At 43.6% G+C, this 26290-nt stretch overlaps 1 protein-coding gene across 2 annotated transcripts in view; it reads right to left on the bottom strand.

Annotated features, from left to right (window-relative positions):
* VSTM2B (V-set and transmembrane domain containing 2B) overlaps positions 1-25635 on the bottom strand; it is a 42223-nt gene extending 16588 nt beyond the window's left edge. The window contains exons 1-5 of one of the 2 annotated variants that reach the window (XM_072422412.1): positions 25155-25635; positions 23220-23924; positions 22190-22374; positions 17013-17045; positions 9647-10022 (exon numbers count right to left, since the gene is read on the bottom strand). In XM_072422412.1, the coding sequence (XP_072278513.1) occupies positions 9647-10022; positions 17013-17045; positions 22190-22374; positions 23220-23301 (676 nt within the window). In that variant the 5' untranslated portion in view covers positions 23302-23924; positions 25155-25635. The remainder of the gene's footprint in view (positions 1-9646; positions 10023-17012; positions 17046-22189; positions 22375-23219; positions 23925-25154) is intronic. The other variant, XM_072422413.1, reaches the window with a different exon arrangement.
* Between the last annotated feature and the right edge of the window lie 655 nt (positions 25636-26290).

The following is a 26290-nucleotide window of genomic DNA, read 5'->3' as shown; positions in this document are numbered from 1 at the left end:
GGAACCTGCAAGATTCTCCACCAGGGAATGTTAGCTGATTATCAGATTCACCATTTGCCATTGTAAACACATGGAACCTGGAGGATTCTCCATGGGGGAATGTTAGCTGATTGTCAGATTCACCATTCTCTATTGTAAACACATGGAACCTGGAGGATTCTACACCGGGGAACGTTGGCTGATTGTCAGATTTACAGCTTTATAAACAGACCCCAAAGGCTTTCACTTGTGTTTGTGAATCAACGTTTACTCATGATTCATTCAGCAGGGATTAAGCATGTGGTCAGCACGTGCTGAAAATTTAATCCAGACATCAGACAGAGCTTTTCCATGAATGGAGATAACCTTGAGCCAATAAATATTTTCTTTTTTTTTTATCCAAAATCAACATTTGTTCACATTTGATTCAATTAAAAAATGTGTTCATCAATTTACGACTTATAAATCCATTAAAAAAAGGAAATTTTGGGTAAATGTGACTTGTAATTGTCATCTGAAATGTTCTGATCCAAAAGGAATCATCCCATTCACAAATAATGGCAGCGTATTATATCTGTATGCTAAAAAAATGTTTGGCCAGCCAGCCAATGAAATTCTTCCTTTACGTTTCTCTCTTGCATTAGAAACTTGCAGCAGTCATCTGATTGGTCAATTGCAACAATACACACACTTTACGAACAGCACTTGCACGCCAAATGGCAATCCGCCGCATCCGGTGAATCCTAATTCGGGCTGAATGGGGCTCTGAGCAGATTTGCAGAGGGAGATATTTTAAAAAAGCTTTGTCCGCATCATATAAATTACACGTTATATGTCTGCGTGCCATAGAGAATGTGCCATCTGTGTGCTCCTGAATGGGAAAAATAAAGGATGTGCAGGCAGTAATTAAAATGTTTCTATAGTTGTGTATTTTTGGTTGGGTTTGCCATCAATCAGCGGCCATTGACCATGTCTTGGTTGCGGAGCAACCCCGAAGAGAGAATCAATGATACAGAGATCAGATGCCTGCTCTGGAATTGTGCATAGACAGGTCCACTTTAAAGTGCTGTCTATAAAATATCTCCATCCAAGAATTGCTTCTTCCTTGGCACAGTTATGGATATTTATATTATTTAAAAGAGAATAGCTATAACTTCTCCTCTGACGTGCTGATAGACTCTGCAATGTTCTGTATTGCCATGACAGATATAAAATGCAGATAAAATACACAAATACTTTATCCGTAATGTTACTTTGTGGCTGCCAGGGAGCCACAGACAGATTCAGAGGTAAAATCTCGCATTCCAGCCAGGAATTGCTGCATTTCATCATCGGGCGCTGCGGAAAATATTCAGCGACTGCAATAAAATACAATGCCGGGCGGATAGGAATACAAAAAACAGACTTCTGTCCAATGAATGATCTGCCGAAAATCACACAAATAATTGTCAGATTGAATTTTATATGGTGGTGATCAGTGTTTTGATCGTAATGGAGGAAGTGATCGCTATATTGTATTTGAAGTGGTGATCGTAAATCAGAATAGAGGAAATGATCGCCATATTGTATTTGAAGTGTGGACTGGATATCAGAATGGAGGAAATGATCGCCATATTGTATTTGAAGTGGTGATCAGAAATCAGAATGGAGGAAGTGATCGCTATATTGCATTTGATGTGGTGATCGTAAATCAGAATGGAGGAACTGATCGCCATATTGTATTTAAAGAGGTGATCAGAAATCAGAATGGAGGAAGTGATCGCTATATTGCATTTGATGTGATGATCGTAAATCAGAATGGAGGAACTGATCACCATATTGTTTTTAAAGTGGTGATCAGAAATCAGAATGGAGGAGTGATAGCCATATTGTATTTGAAGTGGTGATCGGAAAGAGAATGGAAGAAGCGATTGTCATATTGTATTTGAAGTGGTGATCATAAATCAGAATGGAGGAAGTGATCGGCATATTGTATTTAAAGTGTGGATTGGAAATCAGAATGGAGGAAGTGATCGCCATATTGTATTTAAAGTGGTGATCAGAATCAATATGGAGAAAGTGATCGCCATATTGTATTTAAACTGTGGACTGGAAATCAGAATGGAGGAAGTGATAGCCATATTGTATTTAAAGTTTGAAATGGAAATCAGAATGGAGGAAGTGATCGCCATATTGTATTTGAAGTGGTGATCATAAATCAGAATGGAGGAAGTGATCGCCATATTGTATTTAAAGTGTGGACTGGAAATCAGAATGGAGGAAGTGATCGCCATATTGTATTTAAAGTGTGGATCAGAATGGAGGAAGTGATCGCCATATTGTATTTAAAGTGTGGACTGGAAATCAGAATGGAGGAAGTGATCGCCATATTGTATTTAAAGTGTGGATTGGAAATCAGAATGGAGGAATTGATCGCCATATTGTATTTAAAGTGGTGATCAGAATCAGAATGGAGGAAGTGATCGCCATATTGTATTTAAAGTGTGGACTGGAAATCAGAATGGAGGACGTGATCGCCATATTGTATTTGAAGTGGTGATCAGAAATCAGAATGGAGGAACTGATTGGTATATTTTAAAGTGGCATGCATAGTCCAGTTATCTAGGCAGATGGTACTATTAAAAAATGGTGTGTAGCAAAAGTGGTGGTCAGAGTCCAGACCGCCATCATTTCTGGGTCTCATACTAGGTAATCATCCTAGGCCCATATCTAAAAAAAATTCAGCATTGCAAATGTCAGGCTCTTGTAATCAGGACCTGGAACAAAAGTACCCCCTGGCCCCCTCCATGGCAGCCATGGTCGGAATGCCTGAAACAAGCACCACTGATGCCCATTTGGGCCAATGGTGGCTGGTGATCTGTAAAACAATGATCATGCTGATCGTCACTTTAAAATTTAATTGGCATTAGTAAAACCATTGGTAAATAGACCAATCATCAATTGCCAATCATTCATTGAAGTGGCAACCATCAGCACTTGGGGGTGATATAAATGGTGCCACCATATTGCATTAAAAAGGGCCCCTTTGATACCTAAAAACAAAATATCTTATGAATAAGATGTATTGCAGCCTTGATATCATTTTTGATTTTGACTGCTGTACCAGTTTGGGCAGCTTCAATCAAAGGAAGATCAATGAAAGCTGTATTGATTGAATATAAAGGCTGGCACCGCCAAAGAGGCGATATCCTCCGCCACAGGCTGAAACCTAGAACATTATACAATTTTGGGAAAAACGCAGAAGAGAACAAAAAGCTGACACGGATAAAGAGCTTCTTTATGGCAGTTCTAGCGTTTTTCATTAAATTCATTTTTTTCTTTTTTAATACTTCAGTCCTCTCCTGACAAGCACAGTCTCAGTTCATTGCTGTGAGTCAGTTTGTACCGGGCAGTCTGTGCCCCATAGGAAAGCGCTGGGTTAGCGAATTACAGATGACAGAATAGCGGGATCCTTTGCTGACTACGCTGATTTTTCACACCTTGCTCTTATTATGCCAAACTTTTCAAAAGCCATTTTTGTGAAGCAGAACCCAAAGCCACGCAGCAAGGAAGATGTCAGACTATGGGATAAGATGGAAGGTGGGGGGGATCAAAAATGGAGACAAGTAGAAGCAATGATAGATGCTGCCAGTAAGGTGGGATGATATGTTGTTGTGGTTGGGAGGATGAGTTGTCCCAACGTTTCAAGTGGTTGGAGATGGGATGAGGCAACTGAAAAGGTCCATCACTTGGTGTTGGATGCAAAGCTGTTTAGGTCAATGGGAATATAAAAGATCCCAAAATGTTGTGCACTGTACTTCATAAAATAATGCAAAATTGTGCAGAATGGTTTGGTTAGCTACTGGCAGCCCAGCCTTTCACTTCCAGGGATGGCAAAATAAAAGTGTGGGACTTGGTGGCACTGGTGGTCAAGGTAAAATGGGCTCAGGCAATACTTGAAGCAGATAGATGTCAGACACATTGGAACAGCCTTTGGTCTGTTTCTTTCTTATGCCTTTGGGGAATTCAAATTACCCAAAATAACATGAAGTATATTGAATGGGACCTTAGTGGCAGAAGATGCCAACAAGGATTTTCATCAATAAAGCCTGTAGGGTAACCATTTTCAGCCAGGGTTCAATGGAACTCTAGAGCTCCTCCAGAAATCGCCAGGGGCCCTTTGAGTCCTGGATGATTGACCTTCCATTTGCTGGTTCCTAAGGCAACACTGCTTGCCCAAACCAGCAGTATTGCACAATGGTCCTCAAGGGTGGTGTTCAGATCACCAACATAAGGTGAACTAACTGCCAACTGACCACTAATGCAAAGACCATTTCACAATGCATTGGATTTAGCAGGGGTTCTTCAAGACATGGAAATTATTTTATTTGGAAGAAGGCCACTTGGTAAACCTCTTGGGTCTTCTCCTTGGTCAACTGTTCTTCTTGAAATCAGTGGAGAGAAGGTGGAGATGGTGGAGATAAAGATAATGGAGATGGTGGATAAAGAGGGTGGTTCTGGTAGACAGTGCAGGCACCATTAGGCTAATGAAAAGTTAGTTATAAGTTATGGCATCTATCTCTTGCTTCACCTAGATTTAGGTTGTTGGGTGTCTATCTGCCCCAGTAGACACGAGATTACTCCCTGACCTGACCAGGTGACTGCACTGATGAACTCCATTAGTGAGCTCACCTGCTGTGCCCATTATGAGGGGCCCCTACCATCCTTTTGCTTGGTTCCCAGGTTTTTTTACCTGCTGTTCCCATTATGATACTCATCTCTATGCTAGGTTCCTGGGTCTGAACACCTGATGTGCCCATTATGAGGTGCCACCTCCATCTCTGTGTTGGGTTCCTGGGTCTGTACACCTGCTGTGCCTAATATGAGGCCCCCACAATCTCTGTGCTGAGTTCCCTGGTCTCTACACCTATAGATCCCATTATGAGGGCCCCTCACCATCTATGTGCCGAGTTCCTGGGTCTGTACACCTGCTGTGCCTAATATGAGGCCCCCACAATCTCTGTGCTGAGTTCCCTGGTCTCTACACCTATAGATCCCATTATGAGGGCCCCTCACCACCACTATGCTAGGTTCCCAGGTCTGTATATCTGATGTTCCCATTATGAGGGTCCCAAACCATCTCGGTACTAAAGTCCTGGATCTGCAACCATCTGTGCACCATCCCTGCTGGATTTACTGTTAGGCTTGGGATTGGGGTGTGAACTTGGATTTGACTCCATTATCCAACATTCACTCTTTCTGCAAACTTCTGTTGAACTTTGAATGGAGGAACATTCCCTTCTTCTCTGAGTGAATGTTCTTAGGGTATTTTGTTTCAGTGGCACAAGTTTTGGGGTATTTTCCCTTCTAAATGAATGTTCTTAGAAAATGCTGGATCAATCACTGCTTATACAATCTTCTAGCATATTCCATCCTTCACCTGGGAAAGTCATGGACAATTATTCTGGGCAATGAAGATCTGGCTATATAGAGTTGCAGGTGAGAATCTTCAATGAAGTTATAAAAATCCATCCAACTTTAAAAAAATGATTATCTTAAAAGATGTCTGGGTATAGATAAAAGAGGGACGGAGAGATTTGGCTGTGGATGAGGCCCATTTGGTGGATAGGACTCTATGGGAACCCCGTGACACTATTGCTAAGTTTGGTGGAATGAAGGTATTTTTTCACCCGGCTGGAACGTACAGCAATCCTGGGTGAAATTACAGCATTGTTATGGAGGGAAATCACTGCTGACGCTAATGCTATTGATGGGCACTCTGTTATTACGCCGCCCACTCAAACTCCACAGAAAGCCGTGCCACGGTATCATTAGCCAGACAGCATCGTGTGTATGGCAATGGAAGCAGCCGAGCGTGGCTTATGAAGGGCAGGACCATGATGCATTTCTTCACCAGCTCATCCTAAAATGTGTTCCCTGCCTGAGGAGCTCAACTCAGCTTAAAGCTAAAGCTTAATCTGCTCATATTTTGTAATCCATGTTTTCTCCTTTTGCCCCCATTGATAATATTTTGTAAAAAAAATTCTGTTGCATTGATGTCATCATCTGATGCAGTGATGTCATGTTTCTAACTGCTGGTAACATTGGGGTGCTAGTGGAAGTTTGAATGTTTATTAGAGTCTGAGCAACTAGTATACATTTTCTTTGTTGACCTGTAGGGGGCAGACTTTCTCCACTGCCCTGGAGTGTTACAGTAATGCTATGAAGGATAGGATGTGGTTTCACCACTGCTTCCCCATAATGGACCGTGTGGGGCAAACATGCAGACCACACGCAAAGGTCAGGTAGAGTTTAGACACTGGCTAAGAGTAGGGATCAGCTCCTTATTGGTGGAAATGAGCAGAGTTTCAATGAATGTGGCTTTAATTCTGCCATTTCTATCAGTTCTATCAGCCTGGTGGTGTTTCCAGATGTCAAAGGTCAATGATGTCACCCAGGGTCCCCAGTCCTGGGGTAAAAGGACCGGCCACCCTGGGGGACATCATTGACCTTCTGGGAACAACAGCTGGTTGATGGAATTGGTCATTTAGCCACAGGTCAGTGATAGGTAAACATCACCGGCCAGTGGGTCATCAAAAACAAAGGGTCTACATTGTTGGATCATGTGATCTCTTCTAAGGGTATTTAAAGGGGTACTAATATAACCCTGTACTCATTCACCTGGGTGGCTATCTGGTTATCACATTTGGGGTCTCAAGATTTCACCATAAAATTTCCCCCAACAAACCCTTTTTATTAAGAGTTGATATGGGGAAGAGGCCCTGTCCCTCAAAACTGGATCAGCGCAATGTTGAGGAAAGGCATGTGGCCTGGTAAGGGATAGAAGGGGTGGAGGGGGCACAGGCTCCCTGCCCCCTTTTCCTTGCCTTCCACACTACATGTCTTAATAAAAGTCTGACTGCAATATAAGGGGTAGTGAAGGGGAGGCTGGAGGGCAGATTAATTGAGAGGTAGGCTGGGGGCAGATCTAATGAGGGGGAGGCTGCAGGGCAGATTTAATAAAAGGGAGTCTACAGGGCAGATTTAATGAAGGGAATGCTGAGAGCTGATTTGAAGAAGGGATGGCTAGGGGCAGTTTTAATAAAAGAGGGGCTGGGGGCAGATTTAATTAAGGGGAGGCTAAAGGGCAGATTTAATGAAGGAGAGGCTCAGGGCAGATTTGATTAGGGGAGACTGCAGGGCAAAATTTATAAAGGGGAGGCTGGGGGGTAGATTTAGTAATTGGGAGGCTGGAGGGCAAATTTTAATAAAGGGGAGGCCGGGGGGCAGATATAATGTAGACAAGGCTAAAGGGCAGCATTAATGTAGGTGAGGCTGGGGGAAGCTTTATTAAGGGGGAGACTGGAGGGCACAATAATGAAGGAGATGCTGGGAGCAGATTTATGAAGGGGTAGATGGAGGACAAACTTAATGAAGGGTAGGCTGGGGGCAGATTTATTAGGGGGTGGCTGGAGGGCAACAATAATGAAGGGGAGGCTGGGGCAGATTTATTAAGGAGGAGGCTGGAGGGCAACAATAATGAAGGGGAGGCTGCCTTTACCCCACTTTCCGTTGAAACCATCAAATCATTTCTCTCCTTTCGTCTCCAACCTTCCAGAACTTCAGATTTCACTTTCTAGGTCGCCCCACAGATATTTCATGTTTGTAAATCACATGCAAATGTGCAGAGAATGATCCCAGCCATCCGTCTCTGCTCACTCAGCGCTGATGAATCGGCCACGTTACCACAATCTGCGTTTCAGGGATCATTAGGGACCGTCGGCACGGCGTTCTTGTTCCGGTGCCAGCTTTCCGTGACCTTGAGTGAGTCACTCCATCACCGCGTGCCCTCTGGCAGGAGCCCAGGAGACTGAATTACGCACGGGATAATGCGCTGTGCCATTATGTGGGCAGAGAATTATTAGTACTTCCTAATTATTCTCTAGCCTAAAAAAAAAAGGAGTGGTCACATGATCTCCAATGCTCCACACTTGTGCTTTTTAAAGAGTTAGATAAAAAAAAAGGCTCAATCTTTGTAAAGCACATGCTGTCTTCTTTAAGCGTGGGTGGGACTTAAGTGATAAGAACTCCCCACTTGTATTCACAGTTTGCCTATTGCAAACTCCAATGATAATCCTACCATCAGCTTGCTGGGTTTTTTCTGTTTTTTTTTTTTTTTATTACCCACTTCAATACCTACGCCAGCCAGAATATACTGTGGAGCCGAAGTGCTGTGTATTTAGGGGCCCCACTTGATTTTTGCCCAGGGGCCATGTTGTCTAAATGGAAGTAGCTGGAATTTCCCTTTAAGTTTCCTTACGTAGGGCCACTGTGTCAACAATATTAGTCAGTGGTCGTTCATTAGAGTGAACACCAACCAGCAGGCTGCCGCCGAGGAGCCATCACCGCCTCTGGCGTTTTCATCTCATCACCTCCGGCTGCTGGGAGGCCCCCACTGCGCGGTGAGAGGCAACAGAGACTGTTTGTGATATCAAATATTAATCGCTGATATCGTCTGGCTGCACTTTGTGGGAGGCCACGAGGGCCCGGCAGATTCAGCGGCATCACGCTGGATGGTTAAAATTTAAACAGGCAGGAAGTAAATGCTGAAAACTCAGATATGACACGGCAGCGACGGCTGTAGGAAGCCGGGAGAGTGAAAGGATCACTATCACTGCATAGAAATGATCAAATATTATTATTACAGAAATAGTAAAATGATGAGGATGACCATGTTTGGTACATACGGATGAAATACGTCCATCCAGTTGTGGGATTTACACAACTCTGCAACACAGAATAGTCCTGTCCGGCATATAGAGGAGACTCTTTCACAGCTACAGTTTCCCTTTCACTTACAAGTTTGTGATTGTACAGTGAAAGGAGAAGCAGCAGACTGATGAACTCTGATCTTTGCTTCTCTCAGCAGGCCCTTGCAGATCAGAATTGGTTGTGACCACAGAAAAGCACAAATAACAATACAAACACAATAATAGCTTTCTGGTAAGGAAGTGAGTCCCATTGTCACAGGGACAGGAAGAGTTATGGACTCTATGACAACAGTCTAGGAGAATAAATCCAATCACAGCAATGGCAGCACAACAGGAAGTAAGAGTAAATTACCCCAACGGGGACAGAAAACCCCCCACAAACCATTATCACTACAACAAAAGACAAATCAATTATTAATAAAACCACACAAAATATTTTGTTTAAAGTTATTGAAGACCCCAAAGTAATCATAACTCACTTCCTGTCCTCGGGTGACAACACTCACTGTACTGTATCAAGCAGAGTTGTCACCCTAAGACAGGAAGTGTATTATGATAACAGAACACCTCCCTGTTTTCTCTTCTCCCTAACACAGAGGGGACGTGTTTTGTAGTGTAGAGAGAACTGAGAACCGTCAACAAAGGCAGAGAAGATAGGAAGTTAGCATCTGGCAAGATTTCTGGCAGGAAATTCATTGTTGGGGTTTACATTCACCCAAATGCACTAAGCAAAAAGTTATTCATAGTTTGTATCATTTGCTAATAGGGGGGAAGCCTACAACAGGAAGTGTTGTTATTGGCAGGACCTCCAGGAAAGAACTGTGCCATGTTTTATTGCCCAATGACTGCCAGATGGATGGAGTGACAATTACTGCCAGTGTACACTAGGTGGCAGCGCAGTTCAGCAAATGACCTACCTGATCCATGTTGCTGCCGCAGGATGGCTGCTTTCCCAGGAGCAGGAGAAGCTGAGGAAGATGCTGCGGTGGCTTGCGATGGCGCCTGGCTCTCTCCTGGAGGATTGGGGCGTTTGTTTCCAGGTTCCGGGGTGGCCCTGTTGCCCGGGTTAATCCTACGGGGCCCGCTACTCTGGATGTGGGATACAGCCTCAGCGGCCTGCATGTCAGGCGGGGAGTAGCGGGCTATGACCCGCAGCATGGCCTGGGCTTTGTGTTCCTGAGTCTCATCGTCTCCATAATCCGACACCCGGCACTCGTACACCCCCTCATCTTGCTTACGCACGTTGGAGAGCCGCAGGCGGTGAGAAATGTCATTGCCTTGGACCCGAACCGTCTGCAACAAGAAAATTGGAGAAAAGGATTGGAGGAAAAGAAAACCGACTGCTAGCGCTATACAGAAAACACTGCAACTGCGCTAAAAACGACAGAAAAAGACTGACGTTGTACAATTTCCCTTTATTTCCTGTTCTGGTGACAACATTCAAATTTAAAATTCATATTACCACTGGGAATTTACCACAATCTCCCCAATGGAGTCACAAACAGCATTAAAAACCCAACAGAGGTTCTAATCCTTCACCACGATATTAATGTGTTTTTGTTCGTGGTTCAGACCCGCTCAGCCCAGTGATTCCCTGGGCCACAAAGAAGGGAGATTAAAAAAAATAGATTCTGGCAGAAATCTAAATGTAGAAAATAGGAATAAAGATGACTGACATGTAGGGGGGGCACCTACTGAAAATGTGTGGATATGACATTTGTAGAGTCCCACTGCACACCCCTCACCCACTGCAGCCATCACAGTGCCAAAAAATTCATTGTATATATCCGCCAATGTGCCACAGACCACTTCCACTAGGATATGTACCCACCAGATTGGCTCCACTTTTTTTACATCTACCAGAGTGCCACTGACCCCCGCACACCCGATCCTGTATGGTGACAACAGTGCCACAGACCCCCTGCTCGCCCCATCATGTATAGTGACAACAGTGCCACAGACCCCTTGCACACCTCATCCTTTGCACTGACAATAGTGCCACAGACCCCCCAACTTTCTATACATCCAAGACAGTGCCACAGACCCTTTCAGGCCCCATCCTGTACAGGGACAACTGTGCCATGGAGCTGCCCCATCTCCCATCCAGTACGGTGACACCAGGACCACAGACCCCCTTATTTCTTATACATCCAACCCAGTGCCACAGACCACCCTCTATGTCCCATCCAGTTTGGTGGCAACAGTGCCACAAACCCCCGGCATGCCCGGTCTTGTACTTTGACAATAGTGCCACAGAGCCCCCAGTCATCACATACATCTACCACTACCCACTCACCATCTTTGCACCCACCCAAATGGCACAATCTCTAAACCTTGATTTTACATTTTCCACAGTGCCACACACTCTGACTCTCATCCTTTACATTTACTTCCTGACTTCATCTACACTTTCCAGAGCGCTGAAGACTCCAATACACCTCCTGTTCAACCACAGTACAGTACAGTACAGCAGACTCCACCACACTCCATCCACCACAGTACCACAGAACGTCCTCACTTCTAATACACCCACCACAGTTCCACAGATCCAACGTTCTTCTAAGAAACCCACCACAATTCAAAAAATACCCCTCTCTTTTCACAGGAAAAACATGTACCACTGAAACAAAAGTGTTGCAGATATTTTTATCCTCTTCCCTGCAGCTATCTAAACACCTGGGCCACAGACCACCCTTATGAAGCCCCAGCTCTGTAACATGCCCGATTGTACTATCAAAGTCCTCAGACAAAAAGAAATCAGCCTAGGATCAATCAGCCATGGCAGGGACGGGCAGGGACAGAGCGTGCCCAACAACACCCAGTTGCAGCAGCTGGAGTGAAGAGGGGCATGCTAAGTCATGTATCATCCCACATCACTTAAAAGACTCTCAACCTTTTACACTCCAGGACACCTACCAACAGACAGGCCAGGTCTTGGATCCTGCAGAAGAGCCTACGGGACACAGGCATTGGAGAACAGTGCCCAATATCACAAAACTTCAAGGACCAAGGAACTCAGAGAATATGAACACAGATCAGTAAAGGTCCAATTAGACAGCTGGCATCTCAAAGCAAGCTGCAGCAGCTGTGAATTCTCATTAGCTATCAGGCGGTGCTCTGGGGATCTTTTGTCAATCCATATATATATATTACCCAAAACCTATACGATTCCCATTCAAAGGGGTAATGTACTCTCAGATGCTGGGAGACAGTGTTAGATATCAGCAGAGTCAGGCAGCTCTGTCACACAGCTCCAGAGTTTTCCTTACAAAAAAAGCTAAGTAAGGGGGACAATGAAGTCTTTTATATATATATGAACATCTGACAAATATCCCAATCTCTTGCACGTGCCCAATCTTAGACCAGTTCTCTTTACACCAATGGCATCTGTTAACCTTCAAGTTGACCGAAGGTGACAGCGAGCAATGAGAGGACCCAACAAGAACTTCCTATTTATAGATGTCCATGTCTGCAGTCTGCCATGAATAGACCTGATTTCATATCAATTACATTTAAAAGTCATTACAGAGATACCTGCAACACAGATAATGAAATGCACCCCCACCACTCGCCCGCGCAGTTTTAGGGTCACACTCATTACTCGGGCCCATGGCTCCGGTGCTTAACCTTTACATGGCATCTTCCTGCTGCTGATTACAAGAGGGGCCCCGCCGGATAATCACATGACCTTCGATCATCTTTATAAAGATGTTAGACTCAGAAGAAAAAAAATGTGTGGACGCCACTTGGATGACAGCTGCTATATTAAAGGGACAGGGGCATAAAATTGAACAACGAGCCCCATATTATTAGATGAGGAGGAAAAAGAAATGGGTTGGGAGCCTTTAGTTTTTTTTCTGTCTCTGACCCATCGAGGAGGGTTACTCCTCTCCGAAAAACACATCGGAAAATGAGATGAGATATTTTTAAAGTTCTGCCCTCCAGCCTCCCTTTTTTTATTCTGCCCTCCAGTCTCCCATTTATTAACTTTGCTCTTCAAATTCCCCTTCAATAAATCTGCCCTCGAGCCTTCCCTTCAATATATTTACCCTCCAGCCTCTTCATTATTTTGCTATTTAGCCTCTCCTTTATTATGTTTGCTCCCCCAGCTGCCCCCTTTTTTAAATCTGCCTTCCCATTATTATTTTGCCCCCCAGCCACCCCTTCATTAATCCTCCTCCAGCCTTCCCTTCAATAAATCTGCCCTCCAGCCTCCCTTTCAGCCTTGCACCATTGTACTGGCTCCTCCCCGCTCCTGAGCTGCAATTGCTTACTTTGATATTACTGCACACTTGGATCTTCTTACAATGCACACTAGAAGCTGCAACAAATCAGAGCCTGCCTTATTTGCTGGCCAGAGGAAGCATATAACTCTTCCCTCCCTAGCTTGACTGTCAAATCCCCCCCCTTTTTATTCATTGGATTAAAGTTCTGTCAACACTGAAGACTTAGTGTCACATGTGGTAATAGGCTAGGGTGGTCGAAATGCAAATGTATAGAAATGCCCCTACTCCAAACTAACTTCTGCCTATAAAAGTATTTTAATATTTGCATAACTCCTCCTAAAATTCAGCCTACTGCATACATCAGGGCTGTGTGCCCATGGTAGGTGTATTTGGGCAGGATGCTGTGATGTTTACTGGAAGCTATGTGTAGCATCCAGTCAGCTCCTCCCAAGAGCCATGATTGGCTACAACAGCCTGCAATGGATAGATAACCACAGACACCCAATGATGACATCATTAGGTTTAAAATAGTGATGTCATCATTGGGAAAAAATATGAATAGCAAGGGAGAAAAGAGGGAAGCCAATCATATATATATATATATATATATATATATATATTTATAATTAATATATATAATAATTATACATTTATAATTTATAATTTAACTTATATATATATATATATATATATATATATAAAACCTCCCGCCTGCATTAAAACCAGGAGCCCCTAGAGGGTGCTGTGTGTTAGCAAAGTGACACATAGCAGAACCGGTAATAAACACTCCTTTCCACCAATCAAAGACTCCCTATCCAATACAACTCCTGCTACATGTTACCTGACTTTGTTATTCTCTGGTTCTAATATATGACATTGGGGATGAAGGGAAAGTCAGCCTTCTATGCCATCCAAGTTAATAAATAAATGGAAATGGCATTTATAATTTATAATCTCCCGGGGAGGTAGCTGCGGTGATGATATGAATGGAGAGGTTAGCTGGGGGGCTCGATAATTAAATAATTGCTGAAAGAAACATTGTTCCTTAATGTTCCTAGCTGGAAAACATAACAAAGGTCAACACCGATCCGAGCGACCTTAAATCCTCTTTAATATTTTATTAAAGATCATTCGCAGCTATCAAAGAAAAGAAAAAAACTGCCCTAAAGGGAACCTGTCATCGTTTTTATGTATTTTTTATAGGCAAGCTTGTGTTGAGCTTCACACATCGATGTGAGTAAATGATTGGAAACATTGGAACTATATATGTGCATGGGGGTAGCCATGATGGCTTATTGGCTTTGCTTAGTAGTGCTGCACAATGGGGTGTTCAGCAGAAGCAGGGGAGCAAGGATGGAGATGATAAGCCCAGAAGCACTGCAATTTCTGAGCTATGGAATTAATATCTGGAAGCCTTGACACATAACTCAGCATTCTGTATCTGATGACAGGTCCACTTAAAGCCCTACCCATCTACCATGGAGCCAGAGATGGAGGAACAAGTCCTAATGCAGCTGTTCATCCATGCCGTTCGTGTTCACCTGCACTGTTCCACCTTCAGGATAAAAAGGTTTTTTTTTTTCTCTATTTCTTGTTTTATTGCTCAGCAATCTCCAGCCAAAAAAAAAAAAATTATCCGAGCGCAGAGATCCTTCATTTCACACATGAGAAAGACCGACTGAAGGATTTATGGCAAGACCCAATGTTTTATTGCCTCTCTGTCAATTGCAGCAAGAATGTTCACTGCAATATTGCAACACACATAGGAGCTGCCTGAAAACCTGCGCACGGCTTGGCTATAAATCGCCACTAATGCCAACTTCTCCATCAGACAATGCAAGCTCATTTAAAGGATCAGTTCGCCCAAAAGGGGTAATTTACTGATGGAGTGTAGATTAGGGTTTCTGGGGTCTCTTGGGGGACTCTATTGAGGAGTTCATGGGTCTGTACACCTTTTGTACCCATTATGAGGGGAACCCACAATCCCTACACTTGGTTGATCCCTGTGCTGGGTTCCCATGAATGTACACTTGCTGTGCCCAACTAAGCAGCTCCAACCATCCCCGTGTTCCGTTCCTGGGTCTGTAAACCTGCTGTACCCATTATGAGGAGCTCCCATGATCCCTGTTCTGGGTTCCCATGACTGTACACCTATTGTGCCCAACTAAAGGGTTCAAACTGTGTTCAGGTCCTGGGTCTGAACGCCTGCTGTGCCTATTGTGAGGGCCTCGTGCTATGCTTCCACTGAGCTCCTAGGTCTGAACACCTACTGTGCCCATTATAAAGGGCCCCCACCCTCTCTGTGTTTGGTTTCTGGGTTCTGCTGTGCCAATTATGAGGATCTCCCCACCATCTATGTTCTGGGTTCCCAGGCCTGTATGCCTTCTGTGCCCAACTAAGGGGTTCCAACCATCCTTGTGTTCCAACCATGCTATGCCCATTGTGAGGCGTGCCACTACACCTCAACCAAGCTCCTAGGTCTGAACTCCAGCTGTGCTCATTATGAGGGGCCCCCACCATCTCTGTGCAGGGTTCCCAGGACTGTGCCCAACTAAGGATTTCCAGCTATAGCTGAATTCACGGGTTGGCACAACTGTTGTGCCTATTATGAGAGGCCTGGAAATTATTTTAGAGGTTCCTCTGGTGTACAAATGCTGAGTCCATGAATTTCAAACTCCTACATCAGAAATCAACACAACTGGATAATTTGGGGGAACGCCACATGGGTCTTCTGCTTGGACAAATGTTCTTCTTGAAATTATTGGAGAGGGGAAGGTGGAAGAAGGAGTTGGTGGAGCATTCCTACCTGGGTAGGACATCTGACTCCTAATTCATCTCTAATGGCTGAAAAAACACCACTGATGAACTCTAATAATGGGTTCTCAGGTTCGTACACCTGATATAACTATTACAAGGGGCAACCACAATCCCTTAAGTCTGCACAACTTCTATGCCCATTTTAGGTACCCCGAACTGGTACTGCAGTTTTCTGCACTGACTTTCCAGGTATGTGCACCTGCCATGCCCATTATGAAGGGTTCCCACAATCTCTTCTATTATTTTTGTATTATTTTTGAATTATGGAGAATGAAACAGGAGTGGAGAAGATGGAGCCTATGGTCCAAACCCTGAAGATAGGAACCTCAGTGAAGTGTGCCATTATCCTTTAGCACATCAAACAAGAACATCAGCCCTTCTTGTTGTGGGTATAGCCTCAGTCCCTTCTCATCCTATAGCAGAGCTGGTCTTAATCAAGAATAATAAAATCAGTTCCTATGATGCAATAGGTTCTTCCCTTCCTCGATAAGTCAATGTCCAGGTACGATGGAGGAGGGAAAACAGACCATGAGGGACTGATTTACCAAAGGAGCATTCAATTGGCAAAGTTACATTCTGTATTTTCTTTATAAAGTGCACGTTCACCGAGCTCATATAGCAACAACTGTTTAATCATCCAATCACAGTCAAGCAAAAATGTGTTTTTCTCCTTTTAATTATCATTGCACATGCTTAGATATTCAAAATGAACACAGCTTTATTCTATTTTGTAACCCCAAGGTTGTGGCTCAGCTGAGTTATCCAAAATCAAAACCAGTGTAGGTATAATTTAGCTATATTTAGCAGATTCTCCTTTATTCACAGTCCTACTAATTACCTTCAAACATCCAAGGCTGCAATTAAGGTCCAATTCCATAACCCCACCTCCACAAGATCCTCCCCACCACAACATTAAATATAGGCTGCGTCTCACTTTTATAGTCCACCATTGTCCTGAGATTGATTCTAGCGCTCAAGAGGTCAAAGGGCTTTTTAACCCATTGAGCAGCCGAGATGTTGCAGAGCAGCCATTGGCTGTCCTTGCCCGAGTCGTGGCACCAAAGCCTTTTATAGCATCAGGGCTGTCAACTGCACTGTAGGAGATGATCGCGCACGCATTAAAAATCATTATAGCTAGTTGCTATTTATCATGACGAGCTACAACGCAGCTGACCGGACTGCATGAGACATGTTCTAAAATGAGTTTAAGAGCACAAAAAAAATCTTGAGGAGGACTTACACTGATTTTTGTCCCATCCTTATTTGCGATGACCTGAAAAAAAAGACAGAAAATGGAAATTATTATGGTTTAGAGGCGATTTGGCCTTTAGAATAAGTAAAAGTCATTTGTAGGCCTGAAGCTAATGAGAACCTACAAACCTCAATAATTGGGCAAGTAGTTTCCCAAGTGCATATCTGAAGGTTGTTTATACCTATTATAACTTTTCAGAAGGGAAAGTTCCATGAAGAACAAACCCATTAACAGCAAGATTGGTAGGGTGTATAAATATTTGGGCATTTCGATTATTAAGGCACTATGGTAGGTCTTCTACTCCTTCATCAGACTTTCTGAGCAGATGCAAAAACATGGTGGGGCCTAAATGTCTGAGGTTGCCTTGAGTGTCTTTGCATCTTTTGAGGAGCTCTAGATGAGTGTTTCTCAAACCAAGGAACCATAGGGTTCCTCTAGAGCTTGCTATAATAAGATAGATATAGTAACTTTAGCAGGGGTTCCCTAGAACCTGACAATTATTTCAAGAGTTCCCCCATGTTAAAAAATGTCAAAAAACACTCTTCCAGCATGTCAAGGTCAACCACATCCTGCAGTATTTCACCAGCTGAGTCTAAATGTTGTCTAGGCTTCTTATGAGTGTGTACCCAACTGCAACAAATCCTAGTAAGCTCATGCCAAGCTGACATTCAGTGTTCTGGAACCTGGGGGACCTTATTGGGACATGAGGTCTACCAAACCTGCAAAATAATTGTGGATATTGGAGTTCTCATCTGTTCTTCCATGGTAGTATTTGCTTGGTCTGCTTGGTCTTGTATAGGAAGATAACTACTAGCCCTGACATTGCCAGCTCAACCAGGTTCTGGGGGTTAAAGGAAGCTCTACTAAGCTTTTTGCCCAAACCAGTTACGGGACCATGAACGTAGAATCAACAGGCTGGCACATGAGCACTACAACCCAGTTGGTTCCTTGTGATGCTCCTCATTCTCCCAATCAGAACTATGATGTAGTATAGCAAGTGGCTGATACCGATTTAGAGCTACACTTTAATTTATTATTATTATTATACAGTATTTATATAGCGCCATCATATTACGCAGCGCTGTACAAAATCCATAGTCATGTCACTAACTGTCCCTCAAAGGAGCTCACAATCTAATGTCCCTACCATAGTCATATGTGGTTAATGTAGTCTAAGGTCAATTGTTAGGGAGAAGCCAATTAACCTAACTGCATGTTTTTTTGGGATGTGGGAGGAAACCGGAGTACCCGGAGGAAACCCACGCAGACACGGGGAGAACGTGCAAACTCCATGCAGATAATGTCCTGGCTGGGGATCGAACCTGGGACCTAGCGCTGCAAAGGCCAGAGTGCTAACCCCTGAGCCACCGTGATGTCTTTTACATCTGCATGGAGTTTAGGTTTTATTTATTTAGTGCTTTGCAAGGGCTACATTGGTAAGCCCTACAACAGAAAAGCTGTCCAGTGCCCAAAATGTGCCCAAGAACTAAGTGTATACATTAAGTCTCTGGCGTGCCTAATGAAAGCCTCAAACACATATATGGGCCAAGTTGTCATAACCGTAATCACCATATTGAAAGAGCGAATGGAGCTCCGCATCCCAGGGTGCACGTCTGCCAGAGAGGTGTTTACACATACAAGTAGCGGGAATAAATATCAGTGCACAGCCACACCGTCTCTGAGCCGTCCTCCCACACAGCTCAAAAAAAATTGTATATGAGTTTGTACTCCAAAAGGGAAAAAAATGTTTCACCTTTCAATGATATTGTCTCACAATTCTATTCACCCTGAGCACATCTCCTACCCCAGAAGAGGGGTGCAGACGCCGGCTCAGACTCAAAATGATTGCGCCAGGCTCTCCTAATAAAGATTGTGATTGTGTGCATGACAAAGACGCGGAGAAATGAGAGCTGGATAGAATGCCGGAGAGCTGGAAGATTCTACTGTGCTGGAGAAAATCTACAGGATGTGAAAATGCATGAATGAAGGAAAAAGAAAGTCACTGCAAGAGCTTACAATCTACAGGGGATGAAAGATGTGAATGACTGCCAGAGGAAATCATTGAAGGACACAGAGAGAGCAGAGAATTAAGGGAAGTGTGGGGGAGAGAGAAGGGAGAGAAGAGAGAGCCATTGAGGAGGAGAGAATGATGGGAGAGAAGGAAAGAAAGAGGGGAAAAGACAGAGGGGAAGTGAGGGATGGAGGAGAAGGGGGCAGAATAAGAGAAAAGGGGGAGATATACAGAGAAGAGGGGTGAATGGAAGAGAGAGGGGGGAGATTCATTGGCGAAGAGAGACTGATGGATGGAGGAGAAATAGGGGAGAGAAAAGAACAAGAGGAGAGAGAAGCTGGAAGGGATGAAGGTGGGGTAATAAATGGAAGAGAGAGGTGCACAGAGAGGAGAAAGAAGAGACAGAATGAAAGAAAGAAAGAAAGGGGGAGAGAGACATAAAGGGGAAGCGATGGATGGAGGAGAGAGATGGAGAGAATAACATATGGGAGGAGTATAAGGGGTAAATAAGAATAAAAGGAAATATTAGAGGGAAAGGTGGAGCTGGGATAGGGGGTAAATAAGGAAGAGGGGAGAGATATTATGGAGAAGGAAGGGGTGGAGGTGGAATAGGGAGAGAGAAGGAAAGAGGAGAAAAACATAGGGAAGAGAGGAATGGAAAAGAATGAGGGGGAGAATAAAAAGAGGGTAGGGTAGAATGTTGGAGAAGGGGAAGAGAAGGGTGGAGGAGTAATAGGAAAAAAGAAAGAGAGAGGGGAGAGATAGAGGAGAAGGGAGAAATGGAGAAAAATGAGGGGCAATAAATGGATGATAGGAAATAAAGAACAAGGGATGGACCAGGAAAATGAACAAGAGTAAACAAAAAGGGAAGTAAAAGGTGCAAAAGGGGGTAAAAGAATTAGGAAAGGGTGTCTACAAATGTAGGAAAGAGACAGAGAAAGAAAAAAAGATGAGAGAAATATTAAAAGGAGAAAAAAAGGGGTGGTAAGAAAGTGGTGGGGGGGGGGGGGGGGAGTGAGAATGATAGAAGAAAGTAGGGGTGAAATGAGGTATTAGAGAAAGTGAGGGGAAGAAAGGGGTAAAATAAGGCTTAGGGTGAGGGAGGGTAATTGGGAGAGAAGTGGGTAAAATACAAGAGGAAGGGGATTACAGAGAGAAGAAGGGATGAAAGAGAGATAAAGAGGTGGTGGGGAATGCAAAAACAAAGAGTGAAAGGCAGAGCATAGGGGTGCAAGTTGGTGGTGGGGGCAATAGGAAGAGAAGGGGTAAGACATGAAGAGAGAGCAAAGGAGCATGAATGAGCTATAGATGGGGTAGGGGGTAAGACTGAAATAAGAAGGAAAGGAGGGCTAAGGGTGAGAAGGATAGGAAGGGTAGGGAGACCGATGGGCAGTTATGAAGAAGGGTTGGAATATAAGAAAAGGGAGAAGGACAGGGCAGACAGAAACCACAGCACAAGCAAGAATGATCTGGCATTGAGGACATTTGTGATTCTGCCTGTGGTATGACAGAGATGGATCAGAATGTTCATTAGGAGCGAGGAGCCTGGAGAACATATTTCAAACTTCATATTAATATGTATATTAATTAGTCCATTCACTCTCCTCTGGTAACATAACGTTCAGGGGATTATTTTGGAACTGACAGGCCACAACTGTATTCCAGTAATAAGATAGCAAAATCATGGAATATACCGGCACATGTATGCATGGTATATATACTGTATATATATATATATATATATATATATATATATATATATATAAATATATTCAGCAGCAGGGACTGAATTGGCTTGGCCAGCTGATCCTCCTGGGAAGAGTAGCCAAATTACATAAACTTGAATTATTGCTGTGGCGGAGTACTGTCCCGTATTAAAAAGGGGTCAATTGACTTCCATCTCCAAAATAGCAAATTGTCCATTTACAGCAAGGGAAGCGCAGCGGAGCGACTCATCCTGTGCAATGGATTTTGGCAGCTGGGGGGTGGAAGAAGGGAGGGGGGGTTATAGGAAAGCCGTCATGCTCATGCGGCTGCCCTGCCTGGCATCCATTGAGCTCAGTAATCCTGCTTGTCAATATCTATTTACTTCTATTTAAATAACTAATTACAAAAGTGGGAGGCTGGCCTAGGAAAGTGCGGGGGAAGAATTTCTGGAATTGATTTATATTTTAGGAATGGGGGGTGGATGAAGAGGAAATTATATAGACACAATGGCTGATTTAAATTGAGAATAATATATAACATGTGGAAATCTATATCACCCAGTGACAGCTGACTTTCTGACTGGTGGCCCTGGCTCATTCTGCACATCATCATTAACATTCCTGTTTGCATTCTTCAGCTGATATTCACTGATGATGGTTTGGTTGGTTTTGAACACAAATACATTTATAAAATGTTAAGCAATACCTAAAAATGCTAATGTAACAATTAGCTTCATGATCCTTCTTGGTACAAGCTACAATTGCTCTTGGATTATAGCCTTTCATACATCATTCATACTGAGCCTCAATTTACAGGAAAGGTTGAAGGCAAGCCCTCCCATTATTCCAAGAGGACCGAAACATTTTGATCTTGATCTGATGTTTGTTAAACATATATTATAGTTCAGCCTATCAGCAATTAGCTCTGTAGCCCTATTTAGTAAAAGCTAAAATCCAATTGGCCGTTCTGGGATTGCCGACTTTGGTACATCACCCTTGCTCCTTGCATGGGCACACAAGAGCCACAATTTGGAGATTCAACCAATTTCCACCAACCCAGTACTAAACATGCTTGATTGTATATCTGTCCTAAGGCAATAACCAAATTGTTATGGCTTATAGCAACCCAATCAACATTTAGCTTTGTGGTACTAAAACCTAGAATGCTATTGGCTTGTGGTTTATGTCTTTGGCACACCACCACTGCTCTTTGCACAGCCTCATTAGAGTCTCAATTTACAGGGGAAATATAATGCAACCTCCTCCCTCCATTCAGGAAGGGCTAAACACTTTTGATTGTGTCCTGATGTCTGCCAGTGACTCATTGCAAGTTTGAACTCCAATCCTATTGGCTGTGTGCAACAGTGGCTGGTAGAATGCAGGGGTGCCTGTCAATCAAGCATCCCACCGTACATAGTATAACGTTGCATGGACAAAGTAGTCATTACCTTGCTTCTGCTCCCGGGGGCGGTCATAGCTAGTTCCAATGTTGTCTCCCTGGTCGCCTCTTTGAGGTACCACCACTGAATCTCCAAAGAAAAGGATGTGGATCCACTGGCCCGAAAAGCACAAGGCATCTCTATATCCTCTCCCTCCCTCACTGTCACATCTTTGGGGACTTCAGTGAACGTCGCTGAGAGTAGGAATAGAATTACATGGGGTGGTTAACAGCACAGATTAATAGACAAGATTAGACGGCTCTGCCTTAATCTGATCAGGTTTTACCCCTGGGTCTGCAGCGTTCTGTTAAATTAGACTCTACTGGATTAAAAAGTCAAGCAATACTGCATAACATCCCACTCCAATGGTCTACAGAAACCCATATTCCTGCCTAAAATGGACCAAACACCTCTAAATGTTGGGACCCTTGACTGAGGACCCAATGCAAGGGGTGAAAATCCACTTCCCAAGTCTCATTGCTTTCAGCCTTCATTAAAGACCTCATTAAAAAAACAAAATATCTTTAGTAAAAGTCTCAGTTCTACAACTGAAGACAAATTTGGAAACCACACTGGTCCCACTCTATTAATCATAACACATTGCACAATTTGTTTTAAACAATATTCTAAATATACGACCCAGTTTGGGTGAGCAAGCATTCAATGCTGATATATCCCCAAACACTGCACTTGTGTGGCCAAGGAACCTCCCTTGCAATCCCAAATATTCCACTGGTATCAAGCTCTACCACCTATAGAATATAACCAACGCTCATGAACCTATAATAGGCAGATTTTGCTGCACGCTTCCTGTGCAGATGTTATATTGTTCTCTACGTTGCTCAAAAGTCTCATTTGAAATTCTAATTTTTTGCCTCCTAAGGCAAAGACAGATTTAAATCTGCACCTGTAATACAGAATGCCCCTAAAATGCTGCAGGACCCAACAAAGGATGGGGAGAACGGGGTGATTACATCAGAACAGACTGACTGGAACGTCTCGTAAGGTTTATATTAGAAAACGTAGTATTGGTACTTACCGTGTACACTAAAGAGAAGTGGGGAATTCAGCATCAAGTAACAAAGGGCACTAAATAAACCTTGCTTTTCCATCTCATACATGTCAGTTTATGGCAAAAAGAGCAAACAGGCAATATTTCAGAGCTGGGTTCCAGAAGCCAACTAGGAGAATTTCAATCCCATGGTCAAAGTGGTGAAAAAGCAGGAGGTGCAGATAAAGACTTTGGAAGTAATATTTCCCCTACGAAATGCAAATCACCCCCAATGTGATTCCTGTTGGAAACCAGTTATAACATCCACATTAAGGCTGGTAAGGTCTCCTTCTAGATCAGCTTGGGTGCCCACAGCAAGAACCCAATCTCCAAATTTCTGCCTAGATTTTTTGTTTTGGCTATCCAAAAGCCAGAAGGACAAGATGCACCATCGAAAAACCCATTTCAAGATTGAGCCTTGCAGTACAGAAGACCTACTGAGTCAACAAGCGGGCTTCATGTCACTCCACATCAGTGAATCAGTCGATCTCTTGCTGTTTTTTTTTTTTTTTGACCAGGATCTTTCCTCTTATAGGAGACACAAGAAGAGGTGATTTTTTGGTTTATCCGATATACCTTTCTACACCGTCTCCTGCTTGGATCCTTGCCGAGTGAATGGGCAGATCTGAAATCAAACCAAAGTATTTTTTGTTTTTTTCAATCCAAAAATATAAATCCACAAGGACGATCAACCTAAAGAAACAAGAATCTGATAGATTTCATCCGGCTTGGTAAAAGCAGCAAATGATATGCATTGGAACAGATAGACCCCCCCCTCAAGCGATGATCTACAAGTCATGGGGGCTTCTTTTTAAATAATCAAAGTGAGCTTAAAACAGCCACTTTATGAACCAAAAATAAGAAACCAAAAATAAAACGCTCATCTGTGGCCAGTTCATGTGTCTTCTTGGTCCTCCACTTCACTGGGAGAAGGAGGAGGGGAGGGATTGAGAGGGCACGTATGTTTAACCCCTGCAGGGCCAGGGACAAAATCCCCACCATCCACTCCTTGGTCTGAAGATGGTATATTACAGGTCAATCCACAACCCCTCTCTCTTTTCCTTTTTTCTGAATGGGGAATTATACACTATTATGTTTGCAGCAAGCTTTTAGACAACACGGGGCTCCTAAATCAATGCCTACAAAAGGGGGGAAATGCCTTTTTCTTTCGGACCCGCAAACCCAATGGCTTTGTCAAGAGGCAACAAAAGCACATCACAGGCTCACACCCTGCAACCAAGTGCATGCCATTTAAAAATAATTACACTTAACCAAAAATCGTCTGTTAAAATCCTTGGCATGGGCATTAACCCTTTTTGGGGAGGGGGCTTTTTTTTAAAAGCAGGAGCCCCCTTAAAACAAAAATTCTAATGAGATGCGACATAAACAAGCTTGAATACCTCCTCTCTTTACATTCTAGCTGAATTATGCAATTGCAGCGCGGATAAGTACATCTCCTGCACAAAAGCTGCCTTCTTCCTTGCGACAGAAACTCCTACGTGATTATTTTTGGGGGGGTTGGAGGGGAGGGGGGGCTGTAAAGAGGTTTTATTGCACAAGCAACCTGTGTGCAGTTGTTAGCAATCCCCTCCTAGTTTGAAAAATAAACCAATTTCAGAACAATCTTCAAAAAATACTTGGTAAGAAAATATGAACATACCTGTATGATTAATACAGGCAATCATTAAGTCCTAGTCTAGCGGTGGAATAATGAAGTTGCAAAGGGGTCTGCTTGTCATATTGCAAAGGCTATGACTTCATTTGTGCACCCCCAGGTTGCTGCACTGAATAAGGGGCTTGAATGAGAGATTTGGGGCAGCTGGCACAAGCACAAGGATAAAGAGGATTTTTTTTTGGAGCTGGGGAAAGGGAGGGTTAGGTACCCTTAGAAGTGTATCACAGCAGACAGAAGAGATTGCTCACCTTTCAGCTCTGCCATGCAGTCTGAAGATAGACCAGGATTGCATTGGTATCTGTGAGAGAGGATAGACTCCAAGATTTGCAGGGGACAACAGGAGCTGGGGCTAGCATCCTTCCAGGTTCAATGTGCTGGCAAGCGTGCTTTTATTTCTTCTATTTCAGGAATACGGTGGCTTCCAGTCGCAGCTTCCCTCCTTTCTGCAAAGTTAGCAGTCAGCTCTGTAGCCAGCTTTCCCTCTATACCCCTCCCCTGCCCTATGCAGTGAGATGGAACAGGCTTGCTGGAGCTGGAGACAGCAGAATGGGGGAATAGCAGATCAACCAGTTCTTCTGTACAGTTTACATGGCCTGATCATTCAACTTACTATTCCTGCCTGCTTCCTACATGGAGTCCCCCACCCTCTCCTTGGATTTGGGTTTGGGTTCCCCAATGGACAGGGATGCAGAGAGGATGCTTCAGACACCAAACTGATGCTGATGCTGGAGGAGATTCTGGCAGTATCACCCTGTGGGAGATAGGGGGCGCACTGCTACCAAATATTCACAGGCTGACCTGCTGAATCTCAGCAGATTTAAGAAGCAAGGCTGCCAACATGATAAAATAATCAGAGACATTGCTGCAGAGCTGAGATGGTCTGCATGGGCTTGTCTTTCATTGTATCATCACGCTGCAATCCCACCGCTGTATTATTCATTAAAATGGATCAGAAAAATGTGACCATAAAATGCAATACTGATGCAGAATAAGTGGAAAAGTACCAGCCAGACAACTAGCATTTTCAAAAGCAGGTTGGCTTCTAGACTGGCAGGTTTGAGTTAAAGACTCAGATTGCAGAAAATCTGAAAATGTTGGATCACACATTGATCCAATGGATTCAGATCTTCTGAAGCCAATGGTATTGGAAAGTCTGACATTATTCATACTCTCTTATTTTGCATGATTGCTCTGGGTAAGTGAATTAGAAAGGACGGAAGTCAGAGCCAAGGATTTGGCATTTTTAGAAGTCAATAGGAATGGGAGGTCGTTGGCACAGAATTTGCTCTTTTTTACAGATGGCTGGGTCAGGTGGCCACCACCGCTAATTGTAGCTAGCCCCAGTGGAAAGTTTTTACCAAGTTTGCTACTTGTTAAGACACTT

The sequence above is a fragment of the Pyxicephalus adspersus genome, chromosome 9 (assembly GCF_032062135.1).
Source record: "Pyxicephalus adspersus chromosome 9, UCB_Pads_2.0, whole genome shotgun sequence".
Classification (NCBI taxonomy): Eukaryota; Metazoa; Chordata; class Amphibia; order Anura; family Pyxicephalidae; genus Pyxicephalus; species Pyxicephalus adspersus.
Note: the sequence above shows the minus strand (reverse complement) of the source record. Positions and strands in the feature narration are given on the sequence as shown.